Raw genomic sequence first — 13,744 nt, 5'->3', positions numbered from 1 at the left:
TACCATTGGTTTTGAATATCAATTATAATTTTACATCAAAATATTCTATTGAATTTATACGATTCAAAACAATATAAGGTTTATTTTGAAATATAAACTCGACAAAAACAAACAGGCGGCTTATCCAGATAAGGTTTCCCATTTAAATTTCGAATCCACACGAATTTCGAATTTGCTCTTATAGAATAGGATTCCGAAGTAAACAGAAGTTCAGGAACTTTTGTTGTAGCACCGTTTAACTCTCGAAAGTATTGTCTTATCCGAGGCGCATTTAGAAATTCCAAGTTGATTTTTTATTTCCAAGTTGTTAGTACTGGGGACTTCGAATATAAAACTCTTGTACTCATAATCATTGCATGGTAAAAAATAAAGTCGCTTACCGCTGTCTGTCTGTCCTTGTGTATACTAGACCTATAAAATTACAAAAACGGATTTAGATGCGGTTTTTTTAATAGATAGAGTGATTCAATTATTGCCCCAGTACAAAGCCGGGGCGGGTTGCCAGCGTATTATGTACGGCAGCATATTTAATAGTATTTAATTACGTTCCTGTGTTAGTAATAAGGTTTTGTATAGCTCTCGGAAATACTGGCAGATAATGATCGAAACTGGCTAGTTTTTGCACAGTTACCTTGTCATACTAGTCAACTGAGCAGAATGTATTACAGTGTAAAAGTGAGTGGGCTATACAAGCACAGGTGCACTCTCTATTTCTTTTTCCACTCAAAATTCATCGACAATAAATTAACTTTTTTAAATTCCAAATTTAAAAATAAATTTACTTGGCGGTAGAACTTTGTGATATATTAATATATTCTTCGACCAAAGAGTAATCTTTCGTGTTGTTGCGTTCTCATTTGAAGGGTGAGTGCGCCAGTGTGACTACAGGCACAAGGGATATGGTGATGTCAGAAAGGCAGGTTTGTAAATTACCAATATGTGTGGGCAGTAGTTACCCACTTGGCAGTTTACCTATGAATTTAAAAATATGTGAACATATGGTAAGTTGGTTATAAATAAAAATAAAAAAACAAAAAGATAATTTGATTTTATTCAAGGATGAAGAAAGCGATACGTTGGCGTGATTTACTGTTATTATGACGAGCATCAAATAAGATGTAAAGATTTAAAAATTTCTCTGTATCTGGGTTATGGTTTATACGCGGATACTGTCTTGTATATTAAATTAATTCTATGAATAGTTTTGTTTCACCTTTATAAATGTTATCTCTAAGCTTTTTTTTATTTATATCTTTATAACAGTGATGAATAACTTCATTGATAATATTTCAAAATGTGTAGCATAAAACGAAATTAATAATTTTCGTTTTAAGAACTAAGACAAAATGGGCTGATCTTAGCGGTGACCAGTTACCATCAGATTACTCCTACAATTTTATTAATAATACATAAATACAAGTTATAATTTCAAATAATAATAATAATGAAAATAATGACGACGAGGTCGTAGTGGATGCTTTCGATCATTGGACCATTTAATAGAGGATTATCAACTGCTTTGGAGATATGATGTTCAATGGTATGCGCAAATACAGATGAATTCTTTATAAATCTTTTAGATAGGAAGGTTCACTGACAGGACTGGACAGAAATCAGACCAACGTGCTTCAATAATAAAAGTAACGAAAATTTTCTTTTTTTTTAATTTCCAGTTAGAGATTGATTGGCAGCGAGTTTAGGATTTAACCGCATTTTTGTATAAAAGTTGTCCAATAACATTTTTCGAAACTTGGTTTTGGTGAGATTTTGGTCTTTCCACGCTAGCAACTTTCCATTTGGCGTACTGTGAAACACTGTTTACCTTATGCATTATTTAAAAAAGTAATAAATCGAGTTTTAGTAAAGCTAAATAAAATATTTATTGTACAATATATTCGTTGAATGAATTTATTTTGAAGTCGATTATACATTAGGTCTTATGAAATTCAGACTAATCTTTCAAAAGGGCAGGCTTTAATTATTTCACATATAAAAATCCCAAATATTATTGTATGGTGTATGTATTGTATAATTTGTAGAAATGAAATACATAATAATGTGCGGAATTGAGACGGATGGATGGATTGGCGAGGTGATAGGAATACAGAAATCGAGATTAGTTGACTTTGTGAGGCAAGACAAGATCTGTATCATAATAATAAATACATGACATAAAGCGTCTATTACCATTACCATCGAACAACTAGGCGCCATGAGAGGACACTGTTACTTCATCGAAATTCCATTGGATCATACTAGGTTTCGCATCCTTATTTCCCACGCTCAGACTTTGAGTAACATATCCTTCCGGTTTCTATATTTCCTAAGTATTATAACCCGGATACAGACAACAAAAGAGCGAAAATTATGCAGACGTATTTGATCTCAGACCACATTAGTATTTATCAGGATTGATTGTGATCAATCGTAATCCTAGAGGCTATAAAAGTGATATAACTACAAATTATTGGGACAGGAATGAGGAAGACCAATGACATACTAATTGTGTACACATTGAGCCCACGTGTATACTCCTTTACATTAATTGATAATTCTATTACGTAATTCTAATGCGTGTTTGGACGTGAAAAAGCATTGGCACATCATTATATTGATTAATGAACGAACATCTAAGTGGAAATCGGTGTCCGTCGCATTTTATATTATGTTATTAATATATATGTTAACAATTGTAAATTAATCTATTAAATATTTAGAATATTATGATAAATAATCTACAAGTATTGTTTTTTTTTTGTAAATACCAAAGACAAACTTCCGGTTTCCGCCAATTTTCTGTCATGGCGGGTAAGATAAAATGATTCTCAACATGGCGTCAACTTCGGCAGTTCATCTTTGGTGGTAATTGTTAAATAATGTTCTTAAGAGAATAAAACGTGTACAACAATATACGAGGCGATATATGCGATCAATATTAAATTATGTCGTTTTAGTTCACGGGGCACCACTAATTGATAGTTCAAACTGTACCACCCTGAATAGTAGCTTAGCAGTTAGCCCTTTACAATCGAACTCTGTAAGACGAACGCATAACCAAGTATATGTAATTTGATTTAAAGGCGGTATTGATTGAAAGGAGCTAATGTCGTTAACATATATATTTGAATAGTTAAAAAAATATAAATTTTACCTTACAAAGGGGTGTGTGTGGGAGGGAGATTGATGTCTTGTTAGGCTACAACTAGTACATATTGAATTAGATCTTAGTCCCAAGTCTCAGTCATTCTGAATAGCGCAGTGGCAGCTAATCTTCTAAGACGAGGTTTGTTCCAATTTCCATTCATTGATACAACTCAGTATGTTATGGCTATTTGGATATTTGCCTCAATATTACGACCTTCATCAGTCATTAATCTTTGTTATAACAGGTTAAAAACATATTAGTAAACAGAAGCCTAAAATACCTATGATTATAATAAAAAATAATGTATTCTATTCTTCTATTCAAACTGTCAGATGACATAAGTTATGTCTGTCTTTTATCGAATTGTCATCACTATCAAAGTAAAAACAAGTAAAGTAACAGCCTGTAAATTTCCCACTGCTGGGATAAGGCCTCCTCTTCCATTAAGGTTTTGATACATATTCCACCATGCTGTACCAATGCGGGTTGGTGGAATGCACATGTGGCAGAATTTTGATGAAATTAGACACATGCAGGTTTCCTCGCGATGTTTTCTTTCACCGACGAGCACGAGATGAATTATAAACACAAATTAAGCACATGTTTACAGTGGTGCTCTGCCTGGGTTTGAACCCGCAATCATCGGATAAGATGCACGCGTTCTAACCACTGGATCATCTCTGTCTGACTCATCACTATCAGAAAAGTTCTATCCTAAGTTTTCATTCTGTAAGATCATCATTTTCCGAATAAGTAATGTCAAAAGTACGTATGAAGAGTTCGTATCCAGATCTAGAATAAACATTGACTAATCATGATTCTACATATATGTATAAATGTAATTATATTCATATGTAATGTTTTTCTAAGTAATCAACGGCTCAAAGTGTTGACGAGATCAAGAATTCCCAAAATTTCAACAAACAAAAAATCTCTAAAACATTCGCACCGCATAAGGACGTTAACACGCGGATCTTGTGTAAGAGAAACTGGTAATAATAAAAATGACGTTTGTTTACATCAATAAGATGAATCACTAGTAATACCCGTGATACATTCCAACGCGCGTCCTTCATAAGGGTCCTTACACACAAAACGACGCGACTTTCACATATAGTACGACACAACTCCGATGTAGCATCGGTAAATTCAATAAAACCGATTACTGTCGATTTATACAACCAATAGAAAAAGCCCCCATTCGACGCTCTTCGTTGCTATAGATTCTCGCGTCAGTTCAACCCGAGAAAGCAATTTCATTTAAATCGACGTATCAATTTGACGAATATATTAGGACATATGATATTACAAGTTACTACGTTTGTCTAAAGATCATATTCAAATAAGAAATAAACATTGATTATTTGGGATAGCATACTTAATTCGGATGTGATCGTTTTTACGAATATTGCCGATGTTACATCTAATTTGTGTCGTACTATACGTTATTCCACAGAGCTATAAACGTAACGTCACACAAAATATATGTTAATTTATATTGTTAGACTACAGCTGTCAAAAATATTATTTATATGATTTGTTACGATCATCGAAATGTGTTCAGTAATAAAATAACAAGTTTAGTAATATTACGAACAGTCTAAAAAAACTATTAATTTAAGTTATGCGATATAAAATTTGAATGATTATTATTTCCTATTTTGATTTCTGATATCAGATTTTATTTGTTCTTAGTTTAAATTCAATAATAGTTCTTTTTTAATAATCATCGATGCTGTATAGAATAAAAATTATAATGCAAAGCCGCGAGTGTGTAGTCAGCCGAGTGTGAATAAAAACAAGAGGCAGATAAGCCACGGGCCAGTCTTGTTCGGTATATCTTTAGCGAGGGACCTTGAGGTGACTGAGAATATTAAAAAAAAAAATGGTGTCGAGGATTTTGTGCCTGATGATGATTATTGGGTTGACCTGTGGCGCCACCTGGATGGGAAGACTTCCGATGAAGCCCCGTCAACATGGTGAGTTAATTTTATTTTAACCGACTTCTAAAAAATAAGGTTATGTAGACGAGTATGTTTTTGATTTATTTGTAAATAGTTGCTAATTTAATCGATTCATTGATGATTTTAGTGATATTAAATTGAGGTAGGCCCTAGGGGAGGAAAATTAACAAACAACGGCAATGATACGTTCCTGATTCTATTCCGATTTGATAGTTAACGTTTCGATTCGATTGCGAGACAGTGATGACTTTTGAGTAGTGATTAGTCAAAATAATTTCCATTTGCTTTCAAACTTATTGTAAGATTTTTTAGATAGAATCGGGATAAGCACTTTGTTCATTCCGTCACTAATGAATGTATGCTTTTTTGAATTTGTTATATTCTTCAAATACTATGGTTATCTTTATAGTCAGGAATAGGTATTTATAACAATTATAAAAGTATCATTTCTAAGAATAAATACCACCGTTTATGATAAATTATATTAATATTTTCTATGTTACATAAATGTTTGTAGTTACATTTTTAATTACCATAACAGCTATAAAAATCAAATCGTATCTTACATGAGAATAATTTTAAAATACGTTTAAAAACTAGTTTATTATAATTAATTAATTAGTAAAAAAGGCTATAAAATAATCGGTATTTGAAGTTAAAATTTCGATTCGACTTTTAATAAAATAACGAATTTAATTACAACTTAATAATTAACAAAATAATGACGATTTCTGTTCTCATGTATACAATTTTCTTAAATAATCATTCGACGAAACTACAGCCCTTGACCCATAGACCTGTGAACACGTGATAATATAGAAACATATGTGTCTATCCTTGTATCATAACTTATAGTTATCAGCGGATTTCATTGACCTTTTGACCTTTACACTTACAAAATATTAAAATACTTTGCAAATACAACTTTGAGGAATAATAAAATTAGTTTTTAAATGAATTTAAACATATTACAATTATAAATGATAAACTTGTTACTGGATTTCGTTTAATTCACTGATTCAATTGTTATGATATTGGTGCATATAATTTTCAAACCCAGATAAGGATGTAAATTAAGGTATATATTTAGGGGATTCCCGGGGAAATGTCGGTTAATTCTTTTCTTTCACTTGATTGTTGTCAACTGGTCTGTTGTCAAAATATTTTGGAGATCAATGACATCGCTATTACGTATATTAATTTAGCAATAAATACGACAGAGATATTGTGTAAAAATTGTGACTTTCTATATCTATATATCACGAGGGAATTTTCTAGAATTTCTAGTGAAAATAACCATTAACAAAAGTTTAAATTTTTATGAAGAAAAAACCGTGATAACTTTTTTTTAAAAAAGTGGGTGTAATCGATATTACGAAATAAAAAAAGAAGTTAAAATACTGTACAAAAAACACTCGTCTATAGTAAATATAAATCAGAAATCCGTCCCACAAATTCAAATTAACCAGATGAGTGGCGCCGAGATAACCTTTTCATATCAATTATACTTTAAATCGTGAATAAAATAGCGACAGAATGGCACCAAAGTGATTTAAAACAATGATCCGATATATTTTTTTTCCGCGCGATTATCTGACGTTGGAACGATAAAAAATAATAATCAAAATCGATTTGCATATTAACAAGACAGATTATTATTTAAAAAATAACATGTAAATGAAATTTCTGAACGAGTATATTATGTGTCGCGCCAACTGTCTCGGCATTGTTTTTTTGTTCCGGCTAAATTATTAACGCTTGTTTTTTACATAATATTATGAATTGTATAATTATAATAATATTATTTTATTATTACAAAATAATAATTTCGATATTATTATTCGTTTATATGATAATGTTCTTTTTAGTGATAAATATTATACATTCGAATCGTTTCCTTTAATAATTTATAAGTACATAGATTATCTATGAAAATTAAAAAAAAAAAAAAAAGGCCCCGACGAATTGAGAACCTCCTCCTTTTTTTGAAGTCGTTTAAAAAAGTTTGATAAAGTGACTTTCGATTTATAAACGTTATAATTTATTAACCAATCCTTAATTAAATAGTTTTATTGATATTTTTTGAAGAATAGTTTACTATTTTTTACTAATTCTATGTTCCTCAATTTATTTATCTACCAGTCACAATCTTATTATTCATATGAAGTGTCAGTTAAAGCAAGAGCTGTCAAACTGACAGTTTGTTTTATTAAAAAGACAGTAATTATCACTTTAAATATAGAGTAGTAAAATAATTTAAACAGAGATAAGAGTTTTATTTTAAGAATGCACTTAGTGTAGGGGTGCCACAGACTTGATCTTATTTTTTATTTTATATTTTTAAAATTCCTAAACTCGGGTAAGCCTACATTTCCAGGCTTTCATCATAAGAATTATACACCTAAAAAAATCATATAATCTTCGCCAATATCTTATCGTAAATAAATCGCCATAATCCTTCTAGCCGTTTAAGAGGATTTCAAAACGTACACATATAGAAGAATTATATATATAAAATCAAAACGTCCGTAATGAATTTATTAAAAACGGAACTTTCATTTAATCTGTTCATTCCAATAAACTTATTTAATTTCGATTTTAATGTTTTACTTACTTTCAGTTACAATTAGATTTTTCTGTACCCTAATAACGTGAATGCAATGTAAGATAAAAAAGCTTTACAAACATACAAACTTAACTTTGCATTTATTTATTGGTAGAGATTTTGCATTTAGGTAACATTAATGAATGCCATTTAATTAGCGTCTTTTAATAGCTTTGGAAGAGCTTGATAAAGATTCTTCGAATTAATTATACATTGATGTTGATTGAATGTTTATTTTTAAACGATTACATAATAAGTGTAGATATCATTTAGATAAATATAGCACGTGTATTAAATGTACATTGGATTCGATTTCCGACGTAACATGAGTTATGATAGCCCTAGCGTATGTTTTAGCGAAACCTTCTCAAGGGTCAAGGCACCCGTTTGTAAACAACTTACAAGGTGAGATTTTTTTTTTTTAATTCTCAATACTACAAGGCCGATGCAACATTGTGGTGCCTACTGCTGATAATAGTGACATATTACTTTAATCTTATTTTATTTCTTTATTTATATTTATGACCTTTTAATTATCTCCGACTTCACGTATAACGGCCGGGTAGTATATTTCATACTGCGTTATAAAGTTCATTTAATATTTTACAATTTTATTACTTACATAATCGTAAAATTAAATATTAATTTATTCGCGTACGTTTAAATTATTCTAAGTTATATATTATATACTTTTTAATGATCATTAAATAATTATAATCGTTAGATATTTGATTTAAAAATTATGTTTTATTTATTTGAATAAATATTGTGCCGGGTGATACATAAAGGAAGATACACAATTACTTATCAAATATGATACTGGAGTTTTCATAATAAAATTTTCTTACATCAAATACGCTTTTATATAATACTAATTTTTCATTTATTTTAATTAATAATTGAACACCTTTCCACATTTATATAACAAACAGTTTTCTTATAAGTTGATTGAAATAAATCGCTGCTTTGGCGATAATACTGTTACACCTCATGCAACTTTTGTTTATCGAAATATCAAATTAAGTTTTAAGTATTGGCTTGTAATACATGATAAATACATAACCTCCATAATAGTGAATTGATAATACTTGTCTGTTGAATTCCCCGACCAATTATATCATGGGACTATATTGTTTGCACACTAACATGTCGAACTATGCAGAACATATCACATCAGAGATTTTGCGCAGATCGCCAGTCTCTGGAACTTTCATCGATATAATTCCGTTACGATTTCAAAAGATCATATCAATATTCAGTACTAAAATCGACTAATGATAACCGTTATACATCCTTATACGTCCGCAAGGTCGCTGCATTGTGTTCGAGTTCATCGTAATCATAAAGATATACAGACGTCGATCGAATTCCTTGAATATTAAGTTGTTATTTTATGTAACAACGTGGGTGTTTTGTTAAAAAAATATTTATATCGAACTAGTCTTCGCCCGCAGCTTTAGTCGCGTTTTAGGTTGTAGGTTAGAGCTAGATTGCCCAGTGGTTAGAACGCGTGCATTTTAACCGATGATGGCGGGTACAAACCCAGGCAGGCACCACTATATGTATGTGCTTAATTTGTGTTTATAATTCATCTCGTGCTCGGCAGTGAAGGAAAACATCGAAAGGAAACCTGCTTGTGTATAATTTCATCGAAATTCTGCCACATGTGCATTCCACTAACCCGCATTGGACAAGCGTGGTGGAATATGTTCCAACCCCTCTCCTTAATGTAAGAGGAGGCCTTATCCCAGAGGTGGAAAATTTACAGGCTGTTACTTTAATTTACTAGGTTGTATATTGTCATGTGTCAGGCAATAAAGAAGCCTATGTCCTTTCTCGAAGTACAAGTTTGCTTCGTACAAAATTTCATCAAATTCGGTTCAGCAGTTTCGTCGTGAAATAGCGACACACAGAGTTACTTTCACATTTATAATCATTTTCATGTCATTTTAATTTATCGCTTTCACTCGTCTATACTGAGAGGTATTCAGATGGGGGCAACTGTCTTGGGCCCCCAGAAGAGAGGGGCCCATAGCAGAGATTGAGATGAGGTAATAGTTTTATTATAGATACCTATATATAGTCAAATAATATTACTAATTATAGTTTTACTAAACAGTTATTAGGACCTCTACTACTCTCCATTCTGGCCCAGGGCCTCCTTTAAATCCGGCTCTGTGTTTATATTGTAGAATATTATACTGGAAATGATTATGATAGTTTATTTATTATGTATTTAAATTTGTTTAGATTGAAATCGTGATTGTACGTGCACGAGTTATGATCGCGTGGGCGGTGTGAAATATGTTAGTAACAAGTCATTGTTGAATTGCAATGTCGATTTTTTTGACGAGATATAACCTATCCTTCTCGTTTCATTGTTTTGTCTCTATTTATGTAAGAGTACACATTTAATTTTAATTTAAAGAAGAATCATGATTAACTAAATAAAGATACAGTTACCTCGACGAGATATAAAAAGTTAATTGTATTTGCTATTATTTATATTTATAAAATAATTTTGAATTTAAATAAAATTTAGTTAAACAATTAATTAGTATTTGCATATTCTTATCTGTTAAAAACGTAACTGATTGATGTATTTTTTTTTTTTTTTTTAATCTGTGACTGACCTCTTTGGTGATGTTAATTAAAAAAAAACCATAATGTAAGCGGCTTTTTAGTTCCGTATTAGTCGACGATAAAGCAAACCGTTATTAAATCTTAATAATAAATTAACTGTCATAAATGTATTTCCTCAAATAAATAATCATTAATTTGTATGTATATATTTTTCCGTTATCAATCTTTGTAATGGAAATCCGGTTATCTAAAGAATAAATTATAATATATTTTCCATGGAAAAAAAATTTCTGGTGTAATTACTGTTCTATTATGAAGTAATGAACGTTATTTTGTGTTTTAACGATATGTATATGATTTAATATTAATATATTCATACGAGTAATACAACTATAAAGGAGCGATATATGTACATATATATACACTAGTGGCTTTCCCGCAGAACTTTACGTTAATTTGAGTCTTTTTATGAATTTTGAAACCTATGGTTTTATTTTGATTTAGTTTCATTGTAAACTGTAAGTCATTCACTACATTTGGTGAAATAATTAAGATTAAGTTTGTCGAAAACTATTTTAATTTTGTTTACGTTTTTCATTTTTTTTCTTATACAGCCCTACTTCTGCTCTCTAATCAGCTCGTAACTTATTTCCATGTAAATCTTTGTTAAATTGAATCAAGAATCCTCTTTAATTTTCTGTACAACTACTGAGGCTACGGAGATCTTCAAAAAGAGACCATAACCGATTTTTTATATACAGCTATAGTGCTCACTGGAACAAAAAACAGCTTACGCTATTAATATACTTATGAACGTTATTTCCTTTCTCTATTCAAAACAATAATTTCAGCTTATCTTACATCAATTTATAAAATTGGTTTTGATATTCAAGTATAATTCCGTCTTATACTTAAGAACTGTATTTTATACAGACGTATTTAATAATACCGCGATCAACAAAATACTTTTCACGTTGTGAAATTTAGAATACATTGTCATTTAAATTTGCCGTTTTTCAGATGTCAATTTTTGCCTAAGACCGATTCGAACACATCATTTAATTTGGATACGACCATACGATACTAGTTCATACTCTTAGAATATGATATTTCTTCATGCTCTTTAATAAGACATTATCTTATTGTTCCAGCTCACAAGACAGGCTGTTACATTAAAGAAATCGATGACGTCATACCTTTCGGTGAAATGGTGTCTCCAGTCGGAATATGCTACAGGATAGAGTGCTTAAAACAAAGACTAGACTATGCTTCGTAAGTATTTCCTATATATATATAAATCGTTTGTATGAACGAGTTGACCTTTCCATCCAACCTCAGATTGGAATCCAACATAACCTCAAAAAGATCTTGCGCAGAACCTATCATGTTACTTGGTTTCCAACGCGTTGAATTGTAACAATTACCTATTTCTTTAAATTTGGACGTAACTAAAAATCTCTCTTCAGGCACATCCAATTACCCAATAACTAAATATTGGTTCAATCCAATTAAACCTGGCTGAAGGGAAATTGTCTTTTTTGTAGGGAAGAGTTTAGAATTGTTTTTGAGTTAAATTTCAATGTTGATCTCACGTGATTTCACATGATTACAACAACAAGGAATGACGTCGAACTCTTATTATATATACAATATTTTATGTCCATTATTTATACATTTAATTATATATAAAGGTTTATGTTAATATGGGTTTTTCTCTAACAATTGCGTTTTAAATTTCAGTTGCGACGTTATAAGCACTGACTCATCAAACTGTTACATCACAGACGAAGATCTAAGCAGACCGTATCCAAGCTGTTGTCCACAAATAAGATGTGAAGAAGACAACTATCTCATCTAGTATTGACTTCTACAGGAGCGAGTCTTGGAAGACGTTTGCAATTGAAGATCTGACACTGGATGCATGAAGAAGACATCGAGATAAAGAATAAAATATATGAATTTAGTGAAGTTTTCACATTTAAACGAATGAAGGATATTGGAGCACAGTTAAAAAAATAATATTTTCTTATTAGACGAAAAATGTTGAAAATGCATGTAAATGGAAAATGTAACATAAAAATTGTGTAGATGTATTTTGTTTATGTGTTAGTGAGTTTTATATGTGTGAGTTATTATTAATATTTGAGACTAAGGATGCAGGAATTGTTCTTCATTAATTGTCCAACGTCAGTCTTGAAACTTTAAGGTGCTCCTGAAAGACTTATTGATAGAGTTCCTTATAAAGGAGTTGGAGATTAAAGTATACTCCGACTCGAGAAGCTATCTTGCCGCCAAATTGTTATTATTTATTTTATTAAATTAGTTTCACTTTATAAATTGTTTTATTTATTCATGCACGGTAAACAAGTATTTTATCAACATTCTAAATTTAGCATTTTATATTATCAATTAAAGTAAGTAACATAATATTAAATACCCAATAAAATAGGCATATAATCTAAGCTATATTCGGTAGCTTACGCCATCTCTCGGTGGCGATAACAACTAATTTTGAACAATTGAAATGCAATTAATAAAATTCTTACTTTTATATTACAAAATAAATATTAATAAAATTTACAAATCAAATATATTAGATATATATTTTATTAAATATTGTCAATTATTCCTATTTAATTTTCAGTTTTCATAAAGCTTCCTTTGTATTCTAATAGATGGCGCTGATACCATAGCTTTAAGTAACTTTTTTAGAGTTTTCAAATTATAATACTTTTTAATCTGTCTTCAAAAAATAATATTATAAGTATGGTTGATAGGCATTTGTAATGTAGCGTATAGGCATTCTAGTCAAATAAACAAGTGACACTATGAAAGTAGTAAGATTTAAATGGTAAAGGATAGGGGAGGATAACACCATGGGATAGGCCGGTTTCGAGCAGAGTATTGAAATAGGTTTATAATAATGTTGATAAAATGACACATTACGTTTTTTGGTCGTTGCATTTTAAATATTTTCTATATTTACTCTGGGAATAGGTTACATTTATGTAATCTTTTAATGGTATATATACAATGGAATATGATATAGGAGACTTTTTTTGGTAAAATTATATTTGTACATTTTAATTTGCGTCCAGCGAAGAGGGTTGCGGTGGTTACCCAATATTACAATTAATTAAAAAAGAGCTTTTATATGATACAATCTGTTGCCCGCTCGCTTCACTGGCCATTAAATAAAATATGGGGCAAGGATCGACGGAATTTAAAAAAAATAACAGCCTGTAAACATTTACAGACGATTCCGCGTCGATTGCTCGCATTCCAATACCAGTAGTTTTCCAATTATAAATAAATATTTTCGCATTTTTTTCCTTTAAACTATATCTATAAAAATAAAGAAGGTAGCTCTCAATGATATTCTAGAACATAATTGGTAGCTCTAGTTTAATATTTGTAGTAGTACCTACATATACTGATCCAATACGG

The 13,744-nt window shown here is 30.6% G+C and overlaps 1 protein-coding gene across 1 annotated transcript; it reads left to right on the top strand.

Annotated features, from left to right (window-relative positions):
- The first annotated feature begins 4,958 nt into the window (after positions 1-4,958).
- On the top strand, positions 4,959-12,630 carry LOC124535783. The gene is made up of 3 exons (XM_047112116.1): positions 4,959-5,124; positions 11,449-11,569; positions 12,038-12,630. Exons 1-3 carry the CDS (start codon positions 5,031-5,033, stop codon positions 12,153-12,155), a joined length of 333 nt encoding a protein of 110 aa, XP_046968072.1. The 5' UTR covers positions 4,959-5,030; the 3' UTR covers positions 12,156-12,630.
- Positions 12,631-13,744: the final 1,114 nt, after the last annotated feature.

The sequence above is a fragment of the Vanessa cardui genome, chromosome 15 (genome assembly GCF_905220365.1).
Source record: "Vanessa cardui chromosome 15, ilVanCard2.1, whole genome shotgun sequence".
Classification (NCBI taxonomy): domain Eukaryota; kingdom Metazoa; phylum Arthropoda; class Insecta; order Lepidoptera; family Nymphalidae; genus Vanessa; species Vanessa cardui.
The sequence above is the reverse complement of the archived record's forward strand: the minus strand, read 5'-3'. Positions and strand labels throughout refer to the sequence as shown.